The 13,347-nt window shown below is 38.1% G+C and overlaps 1 protein-coding gene across 2 annotated transcripts in view; it reads left to right on the forward strand.

The window, feature by feature from the left end:
- KNTC1 (kinetochore associated 1) overlaps window positions 1-13,347 on the forward strand; it is a 45,481-nt gene that overhangs the window by 25,711 nt on the left and 6,423 nt on the right. For both annotated transcript variants that reach the window (XM_019486832.2, XM_019486831.2), the window contains exons 41-57: window positions 238-366; window positions 1,031-1,147; window positions 1,486-1,595; window positions 1,756-1,966; window positions 3,004-3,093; window positions 3,450-3,621; window positions 4,038-4,096; window positions 4,211-4,427; window positions 5,229-5,302; window positions 6,249-6,459; window positions 6,566-6,675; window positions 7,330-7,379; window positions 9,374-9,452; window positions 9,762-9,880; window positions 10,655-10,790; window positions 11,710-11,805; window positions 12,630-12,686. In XM_019486832.2, coding sequence (XP_019342377.2) covers window positions 238-366; window positions 1,031-1,147; window positions 1,486-1,595; window positions 1,756-1,966; window positions 3,004-3,093; window positions 3,450-3,621; window positions 4,038-4,096; window positions 4,211-4,427; window positions 5,229-5,302; window positions 6,249-6,459; window positions 6,566-6,675; window positions 7,330-7,379; window positions 9,374-9,452; window positions 9,762-9,880; window positions 10,655-10,790; window positions 11,710-11,805; window positions 12,630-12,686 — 2,037 coding nt within the window. The remainder of the gene's footprint in view (window positions 1-237; window positions 367-1,030; window positions 1,148-1,485; window positions 1,596-1,755; window positions 1,967-3,003; window positions 3,094-3,449; window positions 3,622-4,037; window positions 4,097-4,210; window positions 4,428-5,228; window positions 5,303-6,248; window positions 6,460-6,565; window positions 6,676-7,329; window positions 7,380-9,373; window positions 9,453-9,761; window positions 9,881-10,654; window positions 10,791-11,709; window positions 11,806-12,629; window positions 12,687-13,347) is intronic.

Consider the following 13,347-nt stretch of genomic DNA (forward strand, 5'->3'; position numbering starts at 1 on the left):
CTGACTACACTGTTAGATTGACTTCCCTTTACATCGTTACTTTGTGTTTTGAATATACTGCTAAACTATTTTTCTTCCTTTCTTATTTTCTAACTTAACTAAAAGGCTCAATAGACTTGTATAACTGAACGCTTAACACATTAAATAATGAAAGTGTCCCATCAATGTGTAATGCATAACTGGAAGTTTTTAAAGTAAGCTTATTAATTATTAAAATATGCCTATTTATTTCCACAGGTTTTCAACTGTCGTCTGATAGATCTCAGTCTGGCGTTAGGGTACTGTACGATCTTGCCCAAGGAAGACATGTTTAAAAAGCTCTGGGATGTCATAAACAACACGTGGCAAAATTACAATAAAATTCTGGTAACCCTTCAGAGCCACTGTTCTTATCTTAACTTATATATGCTACTGAAGTGCTGCTTTCAGAGATTAACTGTCTAGTGTAGTGGTGCATTAGAGTGGTCCTTCCTACACTTTTTTAAACTATTCTGGTAAGATATGAAGTAAACTTGCACCTGTAATATCTTCTTCTTCAAAATTCTCTCTCTGGTAATTTAAAGAATGAAATGAAAGAAGTGTGTGTGGAGGGGGGGAGAATTAAAAAATAATGAAGCAATGGAGACGGGATGAAACTGTGACAGTTATTTTAACAAATAATTTAGGGTCTCTTGAGATGCATCAGACTCTTTGAACTCTGCTTTAAAGACAGATAATATTGTTTTATAAATCCTGATTTCTGCATCACTTGATTTGTATATGGCATGGTGGAATTATTTTTAAGATGTTCTACTCTAAATTGATAAATAAAGTTTCCTCTTAAAGCACTTAAATATTGGCTATTACCTAATTTGGGGACAGGGGTGACCTGAAAAATATCCCCTACGAGGAAAAGGGAGGCATTTTCATTTTATAGCTTGAGAGTTTGAAACACAAGAGTTCATAGCTTGCAAAAGGTTATGCAGTGGCCTAGATGATACAAGATCCCACTTTTAACTATAGTTTTCTTTTACACTTTTTCTTTTTAAAGGCAGTAGCTCGGGTCGGAGCACAACTTGCCAGTCACTATGGTGAAGCAGAAGAGAGAGAGAAATTCCAGGAATTAATTACTGATGCAGAATGGGGTATCCAGCTTGGTAAATTTGGTGTGAGTGTTCTTTTTAACATGTTTATACATTAAAGTTTTCATTTAAAATGGCAGCTTAGTCTGAGAGATGACCATTTTTGTTGCGAGTTGAGTGTGTGAATTAATTTTTGGGGGCTTTTTTTTTTTAATTTCCTTAATCTCAGTTTCTTGGCAGTTAGTGGTTTGTTTGTTTTTTATTTTGCTATTTTTCATGAACAAATGTTTCATTCTGGTGATACACTAAATGTAAATTTGCAGCAAGCATAGTATTTTATTGGGAAATAATGCATACATGAAAAGCCATTACTAACCCACCTACCCCTAATTTTATTTTTGGATTTTTTTCTGTTTATCTGCAGATTTCTTTCCAGTTTGTATTTAGAGAGCCATCAATACGGAAGAGAGAACTCCTAAGAATTCTAGTACAGAATCCAACTGTAGATACAAACCTTCTGCTGAAATATTGCAGGTAAAAACTGAAGCAAGTTAACCCAGTATTTTATTGCTACCACAATAATAATTGTGTTTGTCTGAGTCTGTTTTAGTTTAAAGATCTGTTTTCTCATGCAGTAAATAAACCGTCATTAAAAAAAATCCCCTGCAGTTTAAGTAATGTTTTATCTTTTTAGCACTTACATGTTGGACAGTGATACAGCACTGCAGCTTTGCATTGAAACACTCCTCCTCCAGAGTGCAAATATAAATCACGTGGAAGGTGACTCAGCAGGGAATACGGAGAAACTACCCCCTTCGACATTATTGGGCAAAGCCCTAGAAATAATTCCTTTGCTGAAGAGCACACAAGACCTGGTTATTAGCCTTGGTGGAATATTGCACAAGGTAAAATAGTCACAGCACGCACCTAACATCAAACACTGTTTTCTTTACTAACCTCCCATTCTGAGGTGTGTGCCAGTCATGTATAAAACTGCTAAAAAGGAAAACTGAAACCAAACTTCCTTACAACCTTTGCTATAGACTATAAATCTTAGAAATAAAGAACTGTGGTTAGAGTAGCTCTTTTGCTGTTACTACTATAGCTTGTTAGTTTTTGTTTTATTTAGTTTTATTGGCTCTTCTAGTATTTTTTTTTAATAGGTTGGTCACATCGTTTCTGTTTTCTTATTATAGGGTACACTGTTTGTAGCAAGGAAACAACGAATTCTAGGGATGCACTAAAGTATAAATTCTTAAAAGGACCAATTTAAAAAATAGGCAGGCAAGGTTCTTTGGGTAGATGTGATTTATCTTTTATTAGACCAACTGAGTAGTTGGAAAAAAGTTCTTAGCAAGCTTTTGGGTGCAGTCACCCTTCGTCAGGCATAGGGAGTCTCTGCTGGTCTGTGGAGCAGACTCTCCAAGGAGCCACGGGAGCAGTAGTGGTGGCAGGAGATGCCCACTCCCTGGACAAGCTGTGGCTCAGTCCTGCACCCACCCCACCCTGCCGTGCCTTGCCGGACAGTGCTTGCCTCAGCCCTACTCCTCCCTCACTGCGGGGCCTTGATCTGTGCCCTCCCATGCCCCTTCGCTTCCCTCCTCCCCTTCCGCTACGCCAGACTTACCAGCTGCATGCAGCTCTTCAAGCTGCCAAGCTGGTATCAGAAATTGGATCGGTATCGGCCAATATGCCTTCTTAAAAATTGGCTATCGCTGTCAGCCCCAAAAATCTGTATAAGTGCACCCCTAGTCACATTTTTTAGAAGGGAAGTAAATGACAACAGTAAAGAGAAGGATGCTTTTGACGTATATGTTAGAGCTTCAATATTATAGCTACATAGTTGGAATTAAAATAGTAAAATGTATACTGAATTACTGTTTTAAAAGTCAAATTACAAAGTACATAAATCATTTATCTCTTGTTTTGTGTTTTGGAACAGCTTGATCCATATGACTATGAAACTATTGAAAATGTCCTAAGAGTGATACAAAGTGCTGATGAAAAAAGTATAAGTATCCAAGTGAATCAGGTACAACAACAGATCATTTAAAAGAAATCCATTGTCACTTTATTTACAGCTTCTCTCAACTATTGCTTTTTTATATAATTAAACTCATCCCACTAGATTCTTATATTGCTCAATTATTATAACTTTCATCTCTCATTTTGGAAATTTGTATATGAGAGTGAAACAGATTCAGTCAAATAGGGAACTGTAGCTTTTTCTCAAGAGAGGAAAAAAATCCTGAAGCTATTTTGTAATCATGGCAAAATAATATATATATACCTACCCCTTCTAGGTAGATATTGGGGACTATTTTTTTACTTGAAGAATATATTAGTTGTGTAATGCACATGGTGTTTTTTTTCTTCCTGTTCTTCTAGGCTTTGAGCCTTTTGAAACACCTGGAATCTTATCAAAGAATCTCCCCTCCAGTGGACCTAGAACACCAATATGTTTTAGAGAACACGATTGCCCTATCTCCAGCTGCTCAAACCAGGCTGCCTTTCCATCTGATATTCTTTAGAACCACACAATGTTTCTGGAGTATTATATGTATGTACTCTATGTAGCTAGCTAGCTAGCTACACATCTTTTCCTTAACTCTCAGTTCAACAGTAATGTAGTCTTTAATACGTTTATTCTCCCAAAGCCTCATAAATACCAATGCCTCTTTTATAAATAGGGACTTGAGACAAAGATGCATGAACAGGGTTCTTTAACTTCCTAGGAGCTGAGAACAGTTTGCATGATCTGAGGTTCTGCCTCCAAAGGACTTGCTTAAAGGAAGTCTATCAGAGCAGGGAATTATCCCAGATACCCCAAGTCTCAGACCAACAGCAGATCTTTTTTTTTTTTTCTTTCACCACTAGAGTGCCATGTCTAGTCCCGGTAAAAAGTCCCTCATTCAACAAGAGAAAACTGCACTTTTGCTGTGACTTGCACTAGAATATTGTCTGTTTTTCTTGCAGCTGCAGAGTTAAGTGAGGAGTCCTTCCCAACACTTCTTTTGATTTCCAAATTGATGAAGGTAAAGCTCAATCATTAGGAAATTTTACTTGCAAAATACTTTGTTCCTGGGAGGGAGCATGTCTCTGTGTCTGTCTCTCTCATTTTAAATTATAACTTGCTCTTTATCTTTGAGGTTTCTCTGGATACGTTATACATGTCTGCAGCCAGGCATGTCTTTGAGAAAAAACTGAAGCCAAAAGTATTTGAAATGAGACAATGTGGATGTTCTTCGGTGATTAACAAGGAAACTACTAAAACTGTGCAGACCATTCACTCCTACTTGTTATCCATAATTAATCCAGAATGGGCTGTAGCGATTGCTCACAAGATAGCCCAAGAACTTCCAACAGGTATGAAGATCATTGTTTTATTAAAGAGGAAGAAGAAAGACAATATCTGTGTAGTATGTGGAGAAAAATATGTAGATGCTTATATGTAGGCTACCTTAGCTTTTTGTCTCATAAACTTAGTTTGAGGCATTACAGTAAAGTTAGGAGGAAAGAGCTGCTGAATGCAAGTAAAAGCAATGAGTTGTACATTTCTGTTAAGAAACACTTTATGTTGTCATGCCATCATTTTGCAGGGTGCTTCAGTTATACTGTTTTTAAACAACATCATTTAAATCCTCTGGAGTCCACAATTTAAACAAGACCAGATAAAGAAAAGGGGTAGGAGAAAGAAGGACAACGAACAGAAATAAATGTGAATCTTCATAGAGTTGAATGTATTGTAAATTCTGGTGAGGGAGTGGAAATCAGCAAGGGAAATCAAAGTGAAAAAAATGCCCTTGAAAATATTTCTACTTATCCATTTGAGTTAGTTTATGATAGTTTGGGGGCTTAAATAGCAAGTGTGAGATTTAAAAACTAAAATCTGGTACTAATTATTTAACAGTAATTTCAGATCAGATCTTGAATGCAAATATTCTGCCAGACATACAGCATTGAACCAGTGAGTCTCTCATCTACATCTGTTTGTTTAAGTTACCATGCTAAGGAAAAATACTTTGAAACTTGATTAGGAAAACTATTATAATTTTCTGGATCATACTTAATTAAATGCCTTTGAAACCCTACTGAGGATACTGTATGTACTTTAGGAAAGATTGATAAAGATGTGTATCCGTAATTCTCTTCTTTACTTTTTCTCAGGGCCTGACCAGATTCAAGCATTGAAAGTTTGTCTCTCTTTAGCTGAGAAATGGATAAATAATACTACAGCCAAGGTAATGGCACAAGATCTACAAGACTACTGTCTGAATAGAGAAACTGTGCGTGTTTGTCTTTTGTAACTTAAATTGTAACAGATAGTTTGCCTCATAGCAAATTATGAAAGGCATTTTCCACTAATTAAAAAAAAATGACCAACCCTTCAATCAAAGGAACAGTACCCGCTTGTATAAAACAAACCTCTGATACGGAGAGTGACTTCAGAAACAGCACCTACAGAAGGCTCCTGTCTTCTCTTTAATTTGTTACTTTCCCAACAAAAAATAGACCTGCATGTATAAATATTTCCTGGTTGATTTTTTTTTTTCCCCTCCTCTAGGGGACAAGGGGAGGGTGGAAGTTTATTATAAAATGTCTCTTCTCTTTTTAGCTGTAAGTGTAATCTCACACTTTGCTCTGGGAGAAATGAGTTGTATTCTATTTCTGTTTATAAATTAATTGAATTATTAACTTTGTACCAATGCAGTCTTTAGGTGATGACATGCTACCCAGAAATAATTTTAGCTTGACTCTTAGATCCCAGGCTAAGCTTGCAGGGCTTAGTTTGTGTGGGTTTGGAGACATCTCCATTAGGACCATTCTGTAGTTGAAGACTCATACTTACTAGGCATATAGTTAAGCCCCAGTTTTTTTAGTATTACCCATCAGATTTCTTAGCTTTATTTGCTAGTGTATAATTGAACTATTTCCTGACTCTTCCACAATTCATATCAATGCTCATTGTTCCTACTAATGTATAAGAGCTACAATCTTTCTGCTTGGCACTAAAAGGTCTACAAAAACAGATGTATAAACACCACAGAACAATAGACCATATACACTAGATCAATGTTCATCTGCAAGATCAGACTAACCATGTGGTTGTTAAAAGCTGACATATATTTTATAAAGTCTCTGAATGAAAAGGAATTCATCTCTGTTTTGTTTAAAATCTTACTAAAGGATGAGTCGCATCAAAAAGCTGAAGTGCTGCTGAAGAAGTTACGCATGCAATACCAGAGGTCAGCTACAGAAAACGTGCTAATAACCCACAAGCTGAACACTACAGAACATTTAAAGCTTGTTGGGAAGCCAGCAAACCTTATTGTTTTATTGTATGAGCATAGCAGCATAGATCAAAGAATTCAAAATCCAACTGGCAAAGATTATCCAGGTTAGTATGCTTTACCTAGAGCTCTGAGGGTCAAAAGGGAATGTAGTTTTATGAACAAATCCCTTAATGAGGAATCTTTAAATATATTTGCATTGGCTATGTTTAGATATTCATGTAGCTGCTAAGGAAGTAGCTGAAATTAACAACATAGATATGAACAAGATCTGGGATATACTGCTTGAAAAATGGCTGTGTCCAAATATTCTGCCAACTGAAGTAAGTATGGATTTTTCAAGAGAGAGTATATTTTACAAAAACATGGCAATTTACACCTGAAACTTATTTTTTTCTCAGCTGCTTACAAGCAAAGTAGTAATCGTTTTTTTTTCTAATAACTTCAGTTTGCAGGGAGGGTGGTGGGGTAGGCCTTTCCAAGGTACTGTATTTGGTAAGAATAATTTGTTTTCCTTTCTGCCTTTAGAGAGATAAGGATTCTTGTCCCCTGGGTTTGCCTGAGTTTTCCTTAATTTGGGACTAAACTAGAGTAGGGAATGATGAAGATAGCTTTACACACCCTTGATCCTGGGGACAGGTGGCTGCTTTCAGCTCCCATTGCAACTAAGAGTGACTTCTGCTTGATTTACCCAGTACTCAACATCTTCTGAACCTAAACAAATGAGTAGAACCTTAGCTTCAAAACACAAGCCATCAGGGTGAGGAGTAATTTGACCTTGATCAAGGGATGGTGCAAGAGAGAACAGGACTGGGATTATGACAAAATCAGAATTCCTCTTTAGAGCTTTCTCCTGAGGCGACCTAACTATGTAGCCCTTTAGTTGAGATTTGAGCAAGGGCTTAATCAAGCTTTTGAACCTCATGGTTCAAATACTTCTATGATGGTTTTCATTCGCTGCCTTTTTTTTTTTAAAGAGAACCCAGGAACTCTTTGAGGATGTGCAGGAGGATGAAGATCTCAGGAGGTACATATGTTTGATGTCACCTTGCGTAGCCCATTTTCCCAAACTCCCCATTATGTTTTGAATACATCTGGCTCCCCAGAAAACAAACACAGTATCGCAGGTACCTGGGGCTCAGTGCCACATTCTACAGTGGGGCCAAATTCCGTTGACAGTAATGGGATCATGGTTTAAGTAAGGAATGTAGTAGTGGATCCACCATGTGAATGTTTTGAACACGATTCAGATGACCTGCCAAACACTTGAGGCAGTGTAGTAGATTAATTGATATGAAAGTACAGAAATATGACTGTATGTTGGATGTGGCTGAGCCTATGGGATTTTGATGTGCCCTACTTCGTTGCAAGGGCAGCAGTTCTGAAGCATGCTGAAAAACAATTTATAAAAACCAAGAGTGTGTCACATCTTCAATCTAAAAGTTAAAAGGCATCAGGGGAAATTTCTCTTTATATACTTGTTCTATCTGTATTTCCTGTGGGCAAAGTTAGAAACTTTAAATACTTTATCTCTTGTACAGTACCTTTCTTAGTGTACCACATGAGAGTTCTATGGATGGAAGGAAGGTCTTGCAAGATTAGGCCCATGGTTTTGTCACTGCACATATTTTAGGTTTATTTTATGCCTAGCTCATATTAATAGAGGAATATTTCAGCATGTGACCTAAACTGGGTATGGTATACTGTATTTGGATACAAAATCTAGGCAACAGTGGGTGTATCTAAACCAGCAATTAATGCAGTGTGATAAACTCGGGTGCAGTTCACGCTGGACTTAATGGTTCCTGGGCACAGTGTCTACACATGCACCCAAGATCACGGCAGTTTGAACCAGGGCAGAGCAGCCCTAGGCTGACAGCAGGCTTCGGGTGGGGATCAGCCCTGGGCTCCAGGTCAAAGCATCAGACTACACTGGGGCATGAGAAGCCACACAGTTCTGCTCTTTAGGCATAGGTGCCGGGCAGGGGTCTGGTTGCCTGCTGGCTGGGCTGATCTGGTACAAGTTACGCCCAGGTCAGCGTTTACACACATGTTTAAACACAGTTATTTTCACCACCGTAAGGTAGTCCTGTCCCTGTAAGTACTATTTTATGGTGGCAAAAATTAGTTTGCTGAGGTCTAATAGTATTGCCTATGTAGACTCTGACACTTTACACCGCAGCAAATTAGTCTACTGTGCAGTTAAGCACACATGTAGATGCGCCCACGGTGTATCTAACAGGGCTGTGTGAAGCTTCGGTCACTGATGTGATTCAGCAGAGATTCGTCCCAATTCGGCAGCCGAATCTCTGAATCCAAATCTAATCAGGAGACCCTTCAATCTCTCCTAATTGAATTGGAACCCTCCAAATCGATTGGGAGAAATTAGATGATTCGGACATAGACACAGCTTTAAATGTTTTTTCTACATACCTCAAGGTATCAGGCGGCTTGTGAATGCTGAGATGGTGGGGCAGATGGAGCTTTCCACAGGAGCATGGGGGAGTCCCTACCACACTTGGCAGTGGACCAGAAGCACTTCTGGTCTACCACAGAGCACATGGAGGACCCTCCCCTGCCCCCCAGCTTGGCAACTGGTGCCTCCTCAGTCTGCAGCTGATTGCTGTGCTGGGAGAGCCCGGCAGGGTCCCCTACACGCTTGGCAGTGGACCGGAAGTACTTCCAGTCCACTTCTGGATCCACTGCCGAGCATGTGGGAGGCCCCCCCGTGCTCCTGTGGGACGCTCCGTCTGCCTCACCATTGCAGCGTTCACAAGCCGCGCCTGGTACCTCATGGTCTGTAGAAAAAACATTTAAAGCTGTATCTATGTCCGAATTCCTGATTCTCCAAATCAGCATCGAATCTTCAGATCCCGATTCAGCTGAATTGAATCAGGCCAGTGATCCAAATCAACGAATCGAATCACTGTCCCCGATTCGGGCCGAATCTGAAGCCAAATCAAATATGGCCCGTTTCGCACATGCCTAGTATCCAATTTTTTTTAATTTTTTTTTTTGCAGAGTTATATATCTTCTTCAGCCACGCCCAATGGATTACAGCTCGAGATTGCTTTTTGCCATTACAACGTCTGCCACATCTGTAAGCTTTTTGTAAACATGCTTTAAATAACTGCTTAATATTTTTGCTGCTTTTTACTTCTCATAAAACTCTTTAAATAAATTCGTATTCAACTCAAGGTTCTGTAACTTGCTTTGAGTATATTATAGGTACGTGCTAGTTCTGCACTTTCTGATCTTCTGTTTTGGGTTGAAATCCTACCCCCGTTAAAGTCTACATCCAAGTAGAACCCAGGAATATTAGAATGATAACTCAGGCTATGAATGACCTGGCTTCCTTACTGTTCCGCAAATGATCATAATTTATCCCAAACTATCTTTTCTCTTTCAGCCTATTGGAGTTAATCAGTTGACATTTGCCCACAGAAGTAGAGCTCTTAAATGTCTGATCTACTTGGCAGACACTAATACTGTTGAATCACTCTTCAAGAAACCCATTGAGAAAGTAAAGTAAGCTGAGGTTTTTTTTTCTGCAGTATGACCTCTTATATAAACCTCTGAGGAAGTTTGTTTTGTTTTCTTTTGGGTTTGTTTGTTTTGTTTTTTTAGAGGGAAAGTACTACTGCAAGTTTTTGCTATCCTACTTTTTTATAATTGTAAAAGCACACTTGGGTGCTCTGGGTTACAATCCCACATTGGACTGCACCATGATAACATCCATTAAGGACTATGGGGTGTGAAAAAGATTTGTAATTTCTTTCTTTGTATAAACGTGTTTATTACTGTAGAATGTAAAGTATTTTTGTTCATGGCCCTTTCTGGGGATCTTTCCTTAAGTACAAACCTTCCTTTGTGTAAAAGATACCATTATTAGGCATTTTTGGAAGGATATGTGCCTCTGCAGAGATGTTGTGTAACTTATTTCTTTGAAAGTCTCTCTTGTATAGCTAATTCCACTAAATTTACTGAAAAGTTGGACTGTGGATATTTATGTGGAGACGATATAGATAATATCTGTGCTGCATTATACTTTGCATCCCCAACATGCGTTTTCTGTAAATATATCATCTGTATACGTGAAATGTCAGCATAAGAGTTGCAGTAAGAATTTAATCACTAGAAGTACTGGAAAATTGCTGGGTCTAGTAATCTTTCTTTCACAAGGCTGACATTTGTACCATCACCTTACTTTTTAAACGACAGCACATTAAAATTAATCCTAACTTTTGAAAACTTCATGGATTTTAATATATTGCTATAAACATCACACCTCTTATTTTGCAGGTATTTTCTAAAATGCTTCATTTACTTGGCAGAGTTTGAAATCTTGAACATTCCCTACACTTATGAATCTTTCCATAAAAGTCCTAAAGAAGGAATGATTAAAGGACTGTGGAAGAATCACAGCCATGAACCCACGGTATGATTAGGAAGTACCAGAAAATCTGTTGGATTGTTTGTTCTGTGGATGTGCATGCACATGTTAACAGACTGCATGCTTTGTGCTGGTTTTATCTTTTAGATTTTTAAATTGGCCCTAAATATACATGATTTACAGTGTAAAACCTGTTTTTGAAGTGTAAAGATCAATGGATGGCAAGAATCATTTCAAGGGATCTATGTTTTGCCACCATGCTTAAAAAAATACATCTTGGCAAAGGTTTAGGCTGCTGCTGCGTTGAGACAACAGCTGCCTCTTGTAATGACCATTGCCTTGTACTCCCCAACTGTTGCCTCTTGTCTTATATTTCAACATATGCCTTTTGGTGCCAGGGCACTCTTGTACAGCTCCCAGTCCATGAATATAAAATTAATCAAATAATAATGGATGCACGTCTTCAGGCACCTGTCACTTACTGGGCTCTTATGTCAGCAGTGCAACCCTAGCTGTAGTCTGTGAAACTGCAGTTTGAAATGTGTTTAATATCACTGAACATAAACAAACAGTTGAGTTAGTTAATAACCAAGGACAGCACGGAGGCAAGTTTTCTGAGGGAAAATTAATGCATGACCAGAAAGTACAGTGTCCTATCAAGACAGCTTCAACATCTGCTTTTGGCTAGTAAATGTAAACTGGTCTGTTCCTGATCAGTATAGTAGCACACCATTCAAAATGTGGAGATTAGACAATTGGGGTCTACTTGTCATAAAATTGGAACAGACACTGTATACAGTGAGTTTTCCCTGCTTAAATCCTTCCATCTAAAGTGGCTCTGGGTACATGTGACAATCATGGTTTTACATAGACCTTTGTCTCCTGCAAAGCCATTAAAAATCTTACAGATAATAAAACTAGATAATAAACATTTGATAAAAACCAACATCTTTATCTTTTTAAGGCTGTGAGACTGGTGACTGAACTTAGCTTGGAATACAAAGTGTACGATCCCCAACTTTGGAGTTGCTTCCTGCAGAAACTGCTTGGTTTCAAGATGGTAAGAAACCTTTTATGCAATGCCTTAATTGCACTGTTCTGTAGTAAGATGAAAGCGGGAGAGTGGAATGAGAAAAATCTGTTTTTGTTGTATTACCAGAACAGAAACCAGCCCATCAGCCTCTGATTCCTGAAAATCAGAGATTACTCTGGGTTGTTGCCCTAGCTGTGGCTTAACACCATTACAAAAGTATTTGGAGCTTGTTGGCACTCACAATTTATAAAGCTTCAAGGATTTTTGTATTTACGAGTATTTATATTAATTGTTCTAGTTCATTAATTTGTCTAAGCACTTCAGAGTTAATTGCTACGGCCTAAGTCCTATAATAAAATGAGCGGAAAGATCTCAGTGTGAAATTTTTGCACCCCCAGATATAGGTATGTTATTACTAGTATTAAAAAAAAAAAAAGTACTTGAGTTGTCTGGATATATTTATAGTAACACTCTCTTAGTTTTGCAATACAAAATGTTAGTTCCTTTAAAATTTAGCAACTAGGACTATGTCCACATTGTATTGCAGCATTTTAAACATTCTGAGCTACTTGGGTTACCAGTAGCCAAGAGGATACAACCACTAGGGCTTCAACACAACGTCATCAAGTCTGTGAGGGACCCTGAGGACTGAGACAGATGAAGTACCCCCTGCCACTGGTGCTGATGGTGGTGTTATCTGAGCTAGCTTGGGTAGCCTGTCCCTGCTGCAGTCACAACTCCTGCAAATTCTTGCCTTTGCTCCAAGAGCATGCAGATATTTTAATCCTGTAGTTTCTTGTGCAATAGTAAAAATGCTAAAACACTTTGTAACAGAATTTTTTTCTTTTCAGATTCAGTATCTAAGGAAAGTTTTGATAGCAGTTACTGGGATTCATTCATTATGGCAGGTCTGTGAATCTTTTATGAATACATACTCAGCCCTAGTCTCATTTAGAAGGGACCTAGTGGTGATTACCTCCCTTTTATAAGCTGCTTTATCATCTGCAGGTGGAAAATACTATGCATAAGAGTGCCTTCAAATTTATTACCATGTGTGCTTTAACAGGACTGTGTGGAAAGTAGTTTTTAAATCAGTTAATTGCAAAGGAAAGTATTTTTTTAACTCATTGAAACCATATACTCTGTAGTTTAAAACTGTGTTATTGCTTGTTTTAAAAATTCTGAAAACAAGTGTTTACTAATTTGGCGATAAACAATTTTGTCTAAGTTGAAACATGGCAACACCTCAGAGCAAAAGTGAAGGATTGTATTATAGGGAACAATCCTGCACTGCCAAGAGGACTAATAGGCTAGATCACTAGGATTTACAAACCTATTGACTTATTAGTGCTGTGGTTTCTGGCTACACACAAAATTTTAAAATAAAATGTATAGTGTAGCTACAGTGGGCTGGTAGACAAGAAATAGTGTCTAAAATCCTATAGCTCTAGTTCTGAATTCTGGAGTATAACAGAAATTACTTTTAGCTGAAGAACAGCCATTAAAAAGTTTGAGCTGGACAGTTTTTTCAGACTTCACAAGTCAACATTGTGAAGTGCAGGCAGTGGC

Source organism: Alligator mississippiensis, chromosome 10 (assembly GCF_030867095.1).
Source record: "Alligator mississippiensis isolate rAllMis1 chromosome 10, rAllMis1, whole genome shotgun sequence".
Classification (NCBI taxonomy): Eukaryota; Metazoa; Chordata; order Crocodylia; family Alligatoridae; genus Alligator; species Alligator mississippiensis.